Here is a 16,274-nt window from a genome sequence, read left to right as displayed (position 1 = left end):
TCCTGCCTCTCTTTCAGCAGGAACAGAGCTCAGTGCCAGTCATTTCTCTAAGGTCATTTGCTATACTCCAGCCTGGGTGACAGAGTGAGACTTCGTCTCCAGAAAAAAAAAAAAAAAAAAAAAAACAAACTAAAAAACTATCAATCAGTTCACAGGCCAAAGGTTTGCATAACTTTAAAACATTGTAGAAACACATTATAGGAACACGTTGCTCACTTTTTATGGATACTAAGTGACATGGTTCTAGAAATTGCTCTTCAAAACCATTTTTATCTTTATGAGACTCTTGAAATCCTCCTGGTTATCTGAAGGATTCCATATTTGTCTTGATATTTTCCATTCTTGAATTTGCTTAGACAGTGATTAATGCACATGCACAAACACTTGCAATAAACATTCTCCCTCTCCCCTTCTCCTTCCTGCACTTCTTTCCCACCTGTGCCCGGACAGTGTTGGATGCTTACCACTCCTTGTTAGGTTGGAGTGCTGGGAATGTGGATTGGGTAGCTTCTTCCCTTCTCTTTTCCCTGTAGTGGATATTAGTGGTAAAAAGACTAAGAAGTCAGAATTACACCATTTGAACATGCTCAGAGACATGCCATATCTACCCCTTTGCCTATGAAGTGGTGGAGGGGATATGATTGCAGACTGTGGCCCCTCCAGAGCATAGACCCTATCTACTACATAGCAACTTCCTGCTTACCCTTAAACCTTAGTGCCACAAATTCAGAATTTGTGTACTTGAGTGAGTGAAATATCTCTCCTAGAAATTTATGTCAAGCCTTGATGAGAGTGTAGCTTATTAGTTAATAGTACAAATCAGGTTGTTACAGATGTGTTTAGATTACCTAGAGAAATGTTCTAAGGGAATTAGCCCAGTGGCCTATTTGTGCCCACCAATGGATACTGCTATTTACATATCCTTCATTTATCAAAGTAAACCAAACAGCAGTTCTGCTAGTTTAGCATCTCGTCACTTTATGTGTTACTTTTCTTCATGCTGCTTTAAAATTTATCATTCCGTCCAGAATAATGAGATTTTATTTTGTTTATGCCACACCTTTTATACAGCTTAAAATGTTTTTTTTTTCTGTATTAGTAATATAAAGGTAGTAATGAACAGAATTTCCCTCAAATAGGAAAATAGTTGCCAATTGTTCTGGCATGTTTTTCATTACTTCACAGACCCTGAATATAATAATTAGCTGATTGTAAAGGGCATCAATCTGGTTGTACTACAATTAAATTGGGTGCTGAATTGGCCTTTGCACATTAATCTGTCAGTATTCTTTCAGGGATTGGTAAAATGGCTTGGAAAGGAAGCTGTTTCTGTTACCTGCATTGTACTCCTAATTATCACAGCTCTCTGAAGCTTCAACTTCAGAAATGTGTAGAAGGAAAATATTTCCCTTGGTGAATGAACCCTTGCTTTATTCAACTGGTAGAAGTTTAGAGTAGAGCAAAATATTTAAAGCTTTACTATACTGGTCTGAGAGCAAACTATTTTTTTTCCAAGTGATATTGAATTAAAAACTCCATCCATTTTCTGCCCATGCAAGGCAGTGCAATTCCCTGGAAATTGATTTTTTTTTTTTCAGGGCTTACAGTGGCTTTCCCCAAGCTTTAGCTATATGGAAAAGAACACCTTTATTAAATCCACTTAGTGAATAAAGTTGGCAGTTAATTTTTAAGCATCTGGACCAGTGTGTAGAAAATTACTGAATGCATCAAAGTCTGACTAGTCTTCAAGTCATTTGATAAATAATTATATAGGGAGCTCGCTAAACTCTAAAACATTATTTTATGGGCACTAACACAATTCACCTACTATTCATGATACAAATGAGAGTAGTTATTTGTGGTATAATAGGTTTTATAGAACCTTGAAAAACATGCAAACTTTTATATATTAAGTTACGAAAATGACTTTAATAAAAATTACATGCCTATGTATTTTTCCTTTATAATATCCGACTATATGTGCATCTTAAGTGCATTGATTTGGTACTTTTCCATCTTCATAATACGATTTCTGCCTAATTATTGCTGTATACTAGTTTGTTACTTGCAAAGAAAAGCTATATGTACTCTAGGAAAATCATAAACATTATTTAGTTTGTTAAATGTTAATTATGGGGAACATCTGAGGAGTTTTCTAGGGCTGATTTATTTACAGATCATGCGTTAGATTACTGAGTGTGTGTGTGTGTGTGTGTGTGTGTGTGTGTGTTGTCTTCCTAAGTTTGACTTTGGTTATGTGCAGTGCTCTTTGGCATTGGTTATATGCAGTACTGGAGACTGTTTTCTTATCAGTATCTCTGACCTGACCCTTTTGAGCTATGTTATATCATTCCATTTTGACACCTTTTATCAAACTTTAATGAAATGACCCAGGCAAACAAATTGTCATTAAACTTTCCATCACTTTGTCCCTTGGTATTGTCTTTTATAAATTGGACAGCAAATGTTGTATTGATCTTCTCGTTCTTGCAGCTGAACTTGAAATGACCCAGACTGCTTGTTGTTTATGGCCCAGAGTTGCTTTTCCTTGACATTTCCATCCACAGCATGACACCCTTTTTGTTTTTCTTTCTTTCTTGTGGAGATGAATGAACAAGACATACGGTATCGGGACACTCTTGGTCATGGCAACGGAGGCACAGTCTACAAGTGAGTAGTCAATTTTGTTTAAACTTTCTATCCGCTTTTCCAAATACTGAGTATCCAAGTTCTCTGTGGCAAAGATTTTTAAATGACTACTAACACTTAGATTTTATTTCCATATTTGACTCCAAAATTCTGCAAGACATCTATTTTCTCAAGAATTGCCTGGAAAGTGCATTTATATTGCCTTTTTAATATTTCCGAGTCTGCAACTCTCCTGGGTGTGTAGTTAATAGTCCACCATTAGTAAGTGTACCTTTAACTGGCCTGAAGTTTAATGCATTTTTTTCCTTTGCTTTTTAACACTATTATTATTATTTTTTAACTTGCTAGCATCCTACACTAGTCCCCTGCCTGTTTACAGTTATGCCCAGTGGAAGCCAGACCTTATAAATACCATTGCTTTGCCCTGTGTCAACACTGTAAGTTATTAAAAAGCCTTCTTCCTGTTGTATTTTCTTTTCTCCTCACCCTATTCCCCTGAGAGAATTTCTACACATTGATGAATATGTTAAGTTATAAAGTTCTCCCAAATTCCAGTTGCAGTGATCTTACCCCAAAGGAATGTTCATTTTCATATTAAAAAATGCTAGCCATAAAAAATAGTTCTCCAACAGGGAAGTCTTCTCATGCAGGTAGTGCAAAGTTTAAACTATATAATGTAATATCTGGTACTTAATAGTCTGCAATGGTGTATGAAAAATATTCCACTAGGAATTAAAAAATCCATACTCCGTAAGAAAGCCCTGAGGGAATAATAAAACTTTCCTCCAGAGAGCTGTTTTCCACGTATACACTAATCCTGCATCACATTATGGTTGTGATATTAGGTCACAACCACAGATACTTTAACATTGGTATTAATATGTATTTCCAGAGTTGTAAAATAATAACTTATTTTCTAATTGATTACCCATATTCTTAGAATTTTAAGTTCTGACTAACCACATGAATACAGATAAAAATTGCCCTATTCTATGACCATGAAGGTTCACATCCTAAAATTCCAGAACATCCCCTACTCATTGATGCAGCCTTGGTGTGGAATTTGATTTCTCAGGCTTAGAAGCTCTTTTGAAGTCATCTGATTCAGCCACCCATTCAGGGCTTCAGTGCCCTTTGCAGATACAGCCAAGATGTAAGTCCTTTCTCCTGAATATAGTCCTTTAAGAACTTATGTTCACGTTTGGATTGTTTTTTCCTGCAGATGACTGAGTATTGTGAACAGTTGGTCTGAAAGTGAAGTCCTTCCACTATGATAATTCAGAGAAATAAATAATAACATGTTTCTTACATGTTCCTTTGGCCTTGGGCCTGGCCCTTAAAATTGGGGTCCAATGTGTCTAATGATTTTTGCAGCTGCTATTCTGCTTCCCTGGATCGTACTAGTGGTCTTCCCACGCAACCTCCAGTATAAATGGCATCTTTTCATCTTAGTCTTCTCTTCCTTACTATCTGATTTAGATTTTTACTGTGTTCTGAAGGTTCTTGAGTTCAGGTGCCCATAGAAAGGAAAGAGGAAGAAGGAACATGTACAATCTGATTTGCTTCTATTGAGTTCACTTTTCAAAGCTTGAACCTTTCTTCTTAATGCCTTTATGCTGATAGCCAAATATAATAAAACAAGAAAGATTCTGGCAACTCTTTGTATTCATTTTATTGGCTTCAAATTGAATTCAAAAATGTTTCCTTAGACTCCTAACCTACCTATCTGTGTTATTTCACCAAACCTTTAGTTTTATATTAATTGAAGGTCTATTGTGAATTTATTGTCCTATCTTATTTCTAGAAGGGAAGAAGCATAAGACCATGAAACCCCAGCAGAATTTTTACGAGACATAATATTCTAGATGTTGACATTTTAATCCTTTATTTTAAAACATAGGTTTGTTTGTTTATTTGTTTGTTTGTTTGTTTTGAGATAGAGTCTCGCTCTGTTGCCCAGGCTGGAGTGCAGTGGCACAATCTCAGCTCACTGCAACCTCTGCCTCCCGGGATTCTCCTGCCTCAGCCTCCCAAGCAGCTGGGACTACAGGCACCCACCACCATGCCCAGCTAATTTTCGTATTTTTAGTAGAGATGGGGTTTCACCATATTGGCCAGACTGGTCTCGAGCTCTCAACCTCGTGATTCACCCACCTTGGCCTTCTAAAGTACTGGGATTACAGGCATGAGCCACTGGACCTGGCCAGGTTTATTTTTTAAAAGGGGGAGTATACAGAGAAGTGGAAAAAACATGCCCATCCACCAAGGGAAAATCACAGCATGAAATTATGTTAATGTTGTTTTTAAAATTGTTATTTTAAATTGTGGTGAAATACACATAACACAAGTTACCATTTTAACCTTTTTAAGTGTATAGTTCAGTGGCATTAAGTACATTCACACTGTTGTGTAACTGTCAACACCGTTCATCCACAGAACTCTTCATCTTACATAATTGAAACTCTGCACCCATTAAACAGTAACTCCCCCTTCACTCTGTTAACATTGTTTTTAGCTAAGAAGCATGGCTGGAACTTCTTTCATTAGGGCTACTATGTCAAAGGGACCATTCTTCTATATGTCCTTGTCACAAGTTTTTTAATTTGCTAAAATGCTGTGTGTGATGTTAGGAACTTATCCTAAGAGCTCATTTAGCTACCATTGCTAATACTCACTGTAAGTGTTGTAAGATGTAATGTTTTTGACATGATTGCATATGGGTGGTGAATGACAATATCCTGATAATTTTAGTGTGTATATAGTAGATTTATTATAAAGAGAAACTTCATTTACCTTATTGCCTGTGTGATTCTTAAGAGGGGAGGTGAAGATACCAAATTGCATAACCACTTGTCATTGATCGTTCGGTATCATTTTTGCTCGGGCTTCAGCTTGTATTATTGTTCTTATATCCCTGGCTTTTAGTACAGCACAAAAAAATGATATAATCATTGAAAAATGAGGATCCACTTTACTAAAGTCTCTATAAAACTAAGTGTTTGATGTGTTATGATTGACTTTCTTCTACACTAAGTTCACCTTAATGGTGTCGGTGATAAAAAAATGTGGTTTTTCAAACAGCGTGATTACATTATAGGCTATGCTACATAAACTAGATGAAGAAAATATTGGAAAATACACTCACTGGTAACAGAACTGCCTAATGGGCTTGTTCCACTTTTTTCTTTAAAGTGTAATAAAGCTAATAAGTGCAAAGCAAAAGTTTAATAATGCAGTCTTATTCACTTCACTTGATGGAATGTTGGGAATTTTAAGGGATATTGTAATCGTGTAATTACAATGTATATGACTTAACAGTTGATACATTTTCCTCCTTTAAGTGTAGATGGCCTTCACAGTTGTACAATATGAAATTCTGGCCCCAGACATTTAAACCAAATGGTAATGTGAATTCTGTGTGCTGTGTCCTGATGAGCTGTGCTCTATATTATGAGAGTGACTTAGGCAGTTAATTTTAAGTTGGTATTTCTTGGATTACTAATTTGGGCTACAGAACATAAAGGAAATACCTTAAAGTATGGCCCAAGCCTAGGAAGAAGAAAAGTTTAGGAAAAGGTAATGAATGTATTTTCCTTGTTGCCCCATTTCCTAAAGTGCTACAGGTTGCTCCAAAAAAATAAATTCAGGAAAGGCATGTGTTCTATTTCCCTCTGAGAGATTCACAATGAATTTCAAAAACGTTGAGAAAGTAGAGAATGGTATGTGTTGTGATTAAGTGTGAGGGCTCTTAGTCTGAATCCTGCCTCTGTCACTAATTAGCTACGTAACCTTTGGCAAGTTATATAATGTCTTATGCCTCAGTTTTCCCATCTGTAAGATGGGGATAATAATAGTATCTAGGTTGGGCGGGGCACGGTGGCTCACACCTGTAATCCCAGCACTTTGGGAGGCCGAGGTAGGCAGATCACGAGGTCAAGAGATTGAGACCATCCTGGCCAACATAGTGAAACCCCGACTCTACTAAAAATATAAAAATTAGCTGGGCGTGGTGGTAGGTGCCTGTAGTCCCAGCTACTCAGGAGGTTTGGGCAGGAGAATTGCTTGAACCCAGCAGGTGGAGGTTGCAGTGAGCCGAGATTGTGCCACTGCACTCCAGCCTGGTGACAGAGTGAGACTCCGTCTCAAAAAAAAAAAAAAGAAAAAAGAAAAAGAAAATAATAGTATCTAGGTTGTTGTGAGGTTAAATGAGATGATCTGTAAAAGGCTTAGCACTGTAACTGACACTTATTAAATGTTAACTACTGGTAATGGTAGTGCTAATAATAGACAAAATGTTTACATTCTGTACTTCCTACCCTGACTTGGCCATGGGACTCTTTATTTTTTTTATTTTTATTTTTATTTTTTTTGAGACAGAGTCTCGCTCTGTTGCCAGGCTAGAGTGCAGTGGCAAGATCTCGGCTCACTGCAACCTCCGCCTCCCAGGTTCAAGTGATTCTCCTGCCTCAGCCTCCTGAGTGGCTGGGACTACAGGCATGTACCGCCATGCCTGGCTAATTTTTTGTATTTTAGTAAGGATGGGGTTTAATTTCTGACGTCATGATCCACCTGCCTTGGCCTCCCAAAGTGCTGGAATTATAGGCATGAATCACCGCCCCCAGCCAGCCATGGGACTCTTTTTGAGGAACATCTATAAACATCTCACAGAATTATAGTTGTGTTGAACTAACTGAGAAATTCTGCCTTTACGTTATACACATTATACTTCTATATTTTCTTCTATTCTGTAGTTGCTTGATGAATAATGATATCTTACATATTATCTTAAATACAATGATTTTTTAAGTTTCAAAGTATTTTTTAATCCTAATTTATTTTCGGATTGCTATAGGACAGCTGGTATATGTTAAGCCCATGTTACCATTGAAAAAACTAGGGCTTATCATGTGGCCATTCAGCAGCAAAGCCAGATCTCTATACAGCATTTCTTTTCTTTTTGCTTGGTGTTCTTCCCCCAGGCGATGTTGTCTCAAGGTCAAGCCAAGTCCATTTTGTTTTCTTGTGTTTTCTCATGTACCAGCACAGTTTTAAGGATAAAATAGATCCTTTGTACGTCTTGGCTGAAATGAGAATGAGGCAAGTGGAGGTTTTAGTGGGGCTCTTTAATTGGATCTTCCTCATATCTAGCTACTTTGAGAGGCTATACAATTGCCATAGAACATTCACCTAGAAGAGTAAGAATACCCAAACTAAGGAGATTGATATTCGAATGACTTAACTTTCTTTAAAATGTTAAAACTTTCAGTACTTAGTATCTGTTGACTCACTAGTCACTGTCTCTTTTTCTTGGATAATATGTCATATGGAAATGAAAGAAATTAACAGGCATAGTTACTTTGGAAACATTGATTCTAAAGTCAGTCTCTCAGACTCTGCTTCCTTGGTATATCATTTGATGGAGTCACTCAAACTTTGGGTCAGAAATGAAGTAATATTTAACTTTGAGGATGAAATCATGGTAAGTCAGTTAGCCAGCAATCACTGAAGGATTTATTTTATTTTTTCCTTAATGCCAGTTAGTCAAGCCAAGACTCATATTTTCAGCGTCGGGGCCAGATAATCTAGTCTCAAGATGTTTGAAAACTAATTTTTCTACCTCCAACTCCTTCCCACAGGATAGAGTAAGAGTCTGATCTGGAATTTTCTCAGTGATATAATGGGTAGTATATATACTGCCTTCATGGTGTTTTGAAGGTTGAATGTATACCATTACATAGGAATTACTTTGAACCTATCTAGAGACAATAAGAGGAGGGAAGGAATTATAATTCTCAAAGATGTTGATCTGTCCTCCTTTCTGTTGCCTTATCTAAAGAGAGATATTTGCTGGGCAGTGGGCTGGGGATGGTCCTTGGAGGTGGTAACCACGATACTGTGGTCTATTAGGTTGTGTTTTTTGCACTTGTGATTTGACTGTAGAGGCCAACTAAAACGTTAAATTAGTGTTTGGGAGCTGGAATCATATTAACTCATTATAGTAATATGATTTATTTAATGAAAATTAGAAGGACTGATGGTCATTTATATAAAATGAGAAAATACATAATTGTCTAGTTAAATGCTGTTTAGTAAACAGAATATTTCAAAACATGGAATTCCTTATAGGAAACAGAATGAAAAGAGTCCTTGATGGTGAAAATATTGGGAACCACATAGTACCCAGAAAACCTTGACTTTCCTCTTTGACCAGCCAACCTGAAGGTGTGAAACTTAAAAAGAGAGCAAGAGGTCTGGACCCCAGCTTCGCTTGTGGCTGTGCCAGTGGCCCTAGTCTTTTATATATTTTTCCATGATGTGTATCTTGTAAATTAAGAGTAGTTTTTAAAGGGTTTTAAAATTGACCTGAGAGCTAGAATGATGGTTTGATTTATTTGGACTTTAAATTTTTAATCACATAAGGAATCTTCCTTGCAGCCAAGATCATATTTTAGACAAGCAAACAAGACATCATCCTAATGTAAAATTAAATATTTGTATATGGCTGGATTGCATTATAGTATCATGTGACAAGCAAGGATATTAATGTTTTCAGAAAATCAATGAATATTTGTCAAATAAAATTAATTATGTATGTTTCCTTCTCTCCTTCTCTCAGCATTCACTGTTATAGGTTTGTTTCATACAATAATATGTATTGTATCGATTTGAATCTAAGGAATGAACCTGAGCTCATGGTTCTCTGTACCTTTCCCACCTTTGCTTTTCCCCACCTCTCCATGTTCCTATAACTTCATACATGCTCATATCCATTATGGCTATGATGTATTATTGGCATCCATCCAACATGACAGGATGTCACAGGTCGCTGAGAAGAGATTTTCAGACTCTGTTTCCACCCGAATTAACTATTATTTAAATAGTTTATTGAGATTGAAGTATTGATCATTTTCTGCTAACCTTGGCTTAAGGGAAGGAAGAAGAGGCAGTAGTGTTTTTGAAAGACACTAAATTTCATTTTTTAAAATCTCATTTATTTAGCCTTTTTTTCTTTCTGTTTTATAGTCTTTGTTGTTTTATTGCTTGGAAAAGGGTATCTTGGTTTTATTTTTTATGACAGTATAATTATACTTTAGAAATGCACTTGATTACTATGGGTAACAAAATTGTTCTAGTATATTGGTTTGGCCAATATTGCTATACAAACAACTTTTCAGTCAATTGAGTCTGGTAAAAATCAATACATTATGGTAATATTTCAAGTAAGAATTTGCTGAATCTAAGTGTTTCAACTTCATCTCCTTTCAGGGAAAAAAATAATTTTGAAGTGGCAAGACTTCTTTCTAATATTTTAATAACAAATTTTTATTTATAAAGACGTTTAAAGTCCCCAGTAAAAGTGGTTGTGATCGGGTAAACATTACATTAGCACACTTCTGTATTATAGGGTGCAAGATATCTAGTTTCCATTTGAAATCTATTCCCTGCCACACCAAGAAGACATAACATCAGGAACTGACATAGTGTCTGTCACTTTTGGATTCTGGATTCCTGTATGTAGTTCTGGGTGCTGAGTTTACAGACATGTGGACAGTTCAGAGAGCACCCAGAGGAGCAATGGAGAGAATAATGAGGGATTGGGGAATTGTGCCTGTTCAGTCTTCCTTCATTCGTCTGTCAGGCAGCCAAGTTCTGAGCACGTGCTATGTGGAGAGCTCTGTGTCAGATGTTGGGGACAGCCTAGCCTCAAAACTTGTGTCCGGATAGATGCATAAGTTCTGTCCTCAGGTACGCATGGGACCTCACAGTCTGGGCCACCTGTCTGTGTGTATGGTGCACAGATCTGGGGGCTGAAGAAGGAGTGATGGCTTTTAGCTTATTCCTCAGGAAGGATCAGGAAAGGCCTCATGGAGGAACTGACATTTGAGAAGTGTTTGAAAGGAATTGGCTAACTTTTCTCTGAGGAAGAGAAGATTAAAGGACTCCATGACAGCTGACTTAAAGTCTGAAGGGCACTTCTGTAGATGAGGAGCAGGTTTGCTTTGTGTTCTTCTGAAGACTAGACACAAATGGCCTGTCTTGAATGTCTCTGTGACAGTCGGCCTTTGGTTAGAGTGATTAATGTACTCTTTCTACTCTTCTTCCCACTGGGTTGTGTTCCCTGGAGGAGAGTTATGTCTAGGTTATCTTGGTGGGAGTCCTTACAGGGCCCAGCACGGTGCCTTACCTACTGTAGGCACTTAGTGAGTGTTTCAGGAATTTACCTGCAGAGGCAAATTCTTCATAGCCTAAGGATGGACACAATGTGTTGTTCATTGCTGGGTAACTCTGGGAAGTGGTGAACTCCTCTACCTTAAGCAGAATGATGTGGCTGTTGTTCCCAACGGCTGAGAAAAGAATTCACACTTTGACCTAGACATGAGATGACTGCACAGATTTCTCCCAAGCCTACAGTCCCAGAACTAAATTCAGCATTCAGTTACCATAAAAATCTTATGTCAGGTGTTGCTTGGTTTTGTTTAGTCTATATTAATTTTTCGCTGAACATCCTGTCACTGTGCCAAGGACTATTCCAAGCATGTGCAGTCCAGTTGTGAACAAGATAGGCAAGGTCAGATAGGCAACGTCCAGAGCTCACACTAGTGGGGCAAACAATAATCAAGACAATAAACACTGAAGTAAGATTATATAGACTTTGCGTGTTCTATTAAAAAATGTAGAAGAGGTGCTCAGGAAGACCTATCTGAGGAGGTGCTGTTTGAGCTGAGACCTAAAGACAGGATGGAATCAGTTTGGGAAAATCTGGGAGAAGAACCTTACAGGCAGAAGTAACCACTCAGACAGAAACCCTAAGATTAAGGTAGGCATGAACTTGTGTAATTGGAGTAGAATAAGCTCTGGGGAAGGTGGAGAGATGGACAGGGCTTGATCACCCTGGGTCTTTTAGTCCTTGCTAAATCCTTGCTAAGAAGGTATGTTACCCTCTTTTTACTTGTGAGAAAGATAAAGCTTGGAAGGGCTAAGTGGCATGCCCAAGATCAAGTCAAGAATAAAACTTAGGTCTTCTGACCCCTGCTTCCCAAGCCAAGGTTTTTCTGTTTGCCATTCACTCTCTGAGTTTCCTAACTTTTAACCCAAATTAGTTTTGGATGTAAGATATAAAATCAGTGTATAGATTTGAAAATCAATGATGTATCATCTCTAGGTGTTAATTTTAGAGGCTTTTTAGTAAATGTTAAAACATCCATTTCTTGGCTGACAGTCATGACAACGTAACTTGTTATTTCGTCTACCCTTTGGGTCTCCTTATTTACCAAAAACTTATAATTTAATAATTGAATCCCTGGATTAATTATATGGCTGTGCTAGTGGAGTCTTGATTTATAAGACACGTTATGTTTTTTATAGCTATTTTACAGTATTTGATGTGTTAGAAAATCGTAGCCTCTCGGTTGGCATATTGCACAAGCAAATATTTGTGTACCACAGCATCTAGGGTATTTACTTAAATTGCTTTTTTGGAAAATAATTCACTGGAAAGTCCAAAAGACATTTACTGTGTATAACTTTCTGCCACAGTTTTTTTTTTTTTTTCTTTGCTCTGTCATTGGTTACTTTGATGTAGGAGACCATGCTTCTGTTAAATTGGTGCCTTACTAGAGCGAAATACGTTTAGGTTCTGATTTGTACCCTAGCGTTGAATTGGAGGAGCAGTTTGTAAAATTTGAGAAGGAAATAGCAATAGAAATTTAGGTTGTGGGTATTAAGCATTAATTTAAAAAAAACCCATTAATTTGCTTTTTAAATGTGACTTTATATCATGTTGTCTTCTTGACCCTAAAATTTCCTTATTTTTCCTTGTCAGTATGGCAGAAAGAAAGAAAAAGAGAGTACAGTGCTATTGCTGAAAGCAGTTAATGGTTTTGTCTTGTGAATTAAAATAATAAAATGAAAAATGTTCACACAAAATTAGAACTTGCTTTAGGACACAATCAATATAGCATTTTAACAAGCTTAATGTATTCAGAAGATATGTATTGTGTGAGGTTCTCAAACATACTGATTCTATTACGACGGTTAACTGTAGCAGCAAAATATAACAATATACTTAGCCAATAAACATAAAACTTATTAAATCATAATTAAATTTTCAGAAAAGGTATCTAAAAATTATGAATAAAATATATTTTACATGGCCTCAGCAACAAAATGTATAGCCAATGAAACTTTATAAGTGGTGAAGAAAACCATATATGGGATAAAATTATAGAATGCATTTTTACCACAGACACATGTACCAAGTTAACTTTGTGTACATCATTTATTTCTTCTCTCTTTTAACTTCTTTTGGAGGTAATTCTTAGTGAGTATTTGCAGAGCACAACAGCTGGGGTAACTGACTGAAGGGGCAAATGAGAAGTTTCCCTGCTCCTTTGGAGTCTCAAGTGAAATGTTTCAAGGCCCTACCTGCCCCCATACATGGAAGATGCAAGAGGTACTAGGATTCACCGTGGTTGCGTTTACATTTCCACAGTGGGCCCCAATCACAAGCTTCATGTTATGGTCCCAGCTGTGTGGGAATGTAGCTGAGTACAGTAGGTGTCGTCATCTTCATTTGATTTATGAAGAAACGGAAACCCAGATAAATGAATGGATTTCCCTGAGGATTCGGACCAAGTCAAGGGTAGGACCACCACTGAAACCCAGGCTTTCTTAATTCTTAGTCCTTTCCCAATGCCATTCCTGGTAAATAATTACATTTTGACTCCATGAGGGACTAGAATAAGCAGAATATATGCAAACCTAAGAATTTCTGCCAGCAATCTTTAGCAGATATACTTCAGCTGTACTTTGAATTTTTATTTTGTACACGAGGCACAGGCACATGTATGTTATAGATGACCAATATGAACAAACAGCTGTCTCCCTTCCTGCTTCCTTCCTTGGAACTTGTAATCTTTGAATAACTGATTAGCCCAGTGTCAGAAATGTTTATGCTGATCTCTGAACCTCAGTCAGTTCAACAGATGACTCCCTGGAAATTTTATCTTTGGTTTTCTTTTTTTTTTTCATTGCCATGATTTTGTGAGTTAGTTTATGAGTGTATTTAAATCATTTCTGGAATCTAAATATTTTGGGCTTGCTGGTCTTTATAAGGAAGTTAGTTTCCCTTCTCTCATATAGACCTCTTTCTGCTTTCTCCTGCTGTCTGTCATATTTTAAAAGTATATGGGACACTGTTAAGTTTTAATCTTCTAAATGGATTGGAGAATAGCACTTTCCCTTGACTAACCTCAAAGGATTTTTAAAAACAGAATGTTGCCCAATTTTTGAGGGAGAGTGTTCTAACATAGTTTATATATTTTTGTAACTCCACAAAGGTATCTCATAAAGAACATTGGTGGAATTGGTTTTAAAGTCCAAATACTTTCCTTCTGTTGTGCAGAACATAGCTCCTCAACCTAGAGGCACAGTGTCATATGCAGGGAAGTCACTCAGATTCCTTCTTATTATTGGTTTAAAGATCACTGTCCCTGGATGGTATAAGATATGATGGTAGTTTGTACTGTTCAGTTTTTACGTTAAAGGAAAAGTCTCTCCTGGTTTCTTTTGACCCTAGTCATGATATGCCCATTTCATGAAGTCTATTTTATGCACAAAAGTGCACAAAATGAAGATAAAGTGCCTCTCTCCAGCCTGACAAAAGCCATTTCTTTGCAGAATGGTAGCTGCAGCGAAAGTGAATAAATGAATGGACAGCAATCACAGCCTAGTTGATGAAACTGTTCAATTAAAGCACAGGCATTTACATGGTGTAATTTCCCTAAATTGCCAATGAGCCCCTTTAGACACAACCAGTGTTCAAATTGATTTCAGCATTGATTTTGGCTGAAGCTGATAAATTTCTGCTTGTTAGTTAAAGTAATTTTGCAGAAGACTTTGTACTGCAGTATTGAAGTGTTCATTTAGCTGATGGTTAAAAGAGGAGTTATTTACAGAGGCCTCTACTGTTGTTCTGAGATGGGACAATTCCCTAATCATCTTTTACTTTTAATTTTTTAGGCTTCAGTATACCAATCAATAGGTGATTGAAACTGATTAAAACTTATCCAACCAGCTGCCTATGGCAGTTTAATTAGAAGCTGGATGATTCTTAAATTAAAGTTGTCTTATTTTCATTGCAAAGCCATCTTCCAGAAGAGTAAGGCACAAACAGTGCAGAAAACTTAAAAGACTGGATTTGCTAAGGTATCTTGCAAATGTTAAATCACTCAATAGCTATTCCTAAGACAATTCAAAAATGTATCAGAGAGTTTGCTTTTATGGAGATTAGAAGTAATAACATGCTTACTTGCCAGCCAAGGAATGTTTGTTTCATTCAGAGAGATTACCTACTGTATAATGATATATGTGAAAGACCAGCTGTTTGGGATATATCTATTATTTCATAAGCAAGATGAATGCTTGAGCTTATTTTTAAACACTGTAATGTAGGATGAAACTAGCCATCATGATATCCTCTGCATCTGCCCCCTGGAAACCATCAGCTTTGAATTTATATTTTTATTCTGTTTTGAGGTCTTGATTAAAATAAATCTCCATTGAATGAAAAACAGATATTTTTTATGTAAGTTCATGTTGACTTGTCAACAGTATTGTGGGCAGGATTATAGAAGAGAGATTTTTGCTCCTCCTCTGCTCCCTAGGGAAGCTTCTCCATACTCATTTTATCTAGTGTGGGACAATTTCTTGAGTTTTTAATGGAAACGGGTTAATATTTTTGTCATAGGGGACATATTACATCTGATATTACGGGGAAGAAGGGAAGAAATGGCTCACTTTTCAGAGGTGCATTTACTCTTTGACCCACTAGGGTACTATTTAGTGTTCTAGAAGAGGTAATTTAGTAAATTGTACCCCAGTGGCCTGAAAAAGTTAATGCAACTCTGAAAAGTGAGCCATTCAATCGATTTTCCCTATTGCTTTTAAAAAATCAACACTGACCATATCCAGAGAATGTTGAAGACAACTGAAATTAGAGGATCTAGAAGCAACCAGTTTATTTTTACGCAAAGCTTGTTGGGACATGCACTGGATTTGGCTTCAGAGGACCCAAATCTACTTCCCACTCCGGTACTTACAGATAGGAATCGTGAAGCAGTCAGTAACATCACCAAGCCTTGGTTTCCTTATCTTAAAGTGGTGATAATAATAATATTTACCTCACAAATTTTTGTGGAAATCAAATAGCTTTACTGTATGTAAAATGTTTTATAAACTATGAAGCACAATAGAATATTAATTATTAGAATAAGGAGGTTTTCTGAAGTAGCCGTTTATGTATCTGATTTTGGAAAGTAATTTATTATTAGTTTTCCCAGAAACTGTGAGCAAAGATTAGATGGCTATCAAGTTGTTTCAGGAGAGAGTTTCCCAGCTAGTTAATCCTCAGGGCTAGTTAATCCTCAGGGCATTTCTATTTCCCCCCACATATATTTTCTAACAATTCCAGTTATTTCATTCCTTCTCATCATTAGGCTTTATATCTCTTGCTTCTCTGTTTGCCCACTACATTCTTTCAGAATCCTTGATCAAGAGATCAGTATGACTGTAGCTTCCTTAATCTCAAAGGTATTTAGACCATATATTAAAAGACATTACTCTAG

The 16,274-nt window shown here is 36.8% G+C and overlaps 1 protein-coding gene across 20 annotated transcripts in view; it reads left to right on the top strand.

The window, feature by feature from the left end:
* MAP2K5 (mitogen-activated protein kinase kinase 5) overlaps positions 1-16,274 on the top strand; it is a 268,342-nt gene that overhangs the window by 56,419 nt on the left and 195,649 nt on the right. For all 20 annotated transcript variants that reach the window (XM_033189635.1, XM_033189627.1, XM_033189632.1 and 17 more), the window contains one exon: positions 2,606-2,670. In XM_033189635.1, coding sequence (XP_033045526.1) covers positions 2,606-2,670 — 65 coding nt within the window. The remainder of the gene's footprint in view (positions 1-2,605; positions 2,671-16,274) is intronic.

Source organism: Trachypithecus francoisi, unplaced genomic scaffold (assembly GCF_009764315.1).
Source record: "Trachypithecus francoisi isolate TF-2019V2 unplaced genomic scaffold, Tfra_2.0 Lachesis_group3, whole genome shotgun sequence".
Taxonomy (NCBI): Eukaryota; Metazoa; Chordata; class Mammalia; order Primates; family Cercopithecidae; genus Trachypithecus; species Trachypithecus francoisi.
This window is presented reverse-complemented; position numbering and strand designations above follow the sequence as displayed.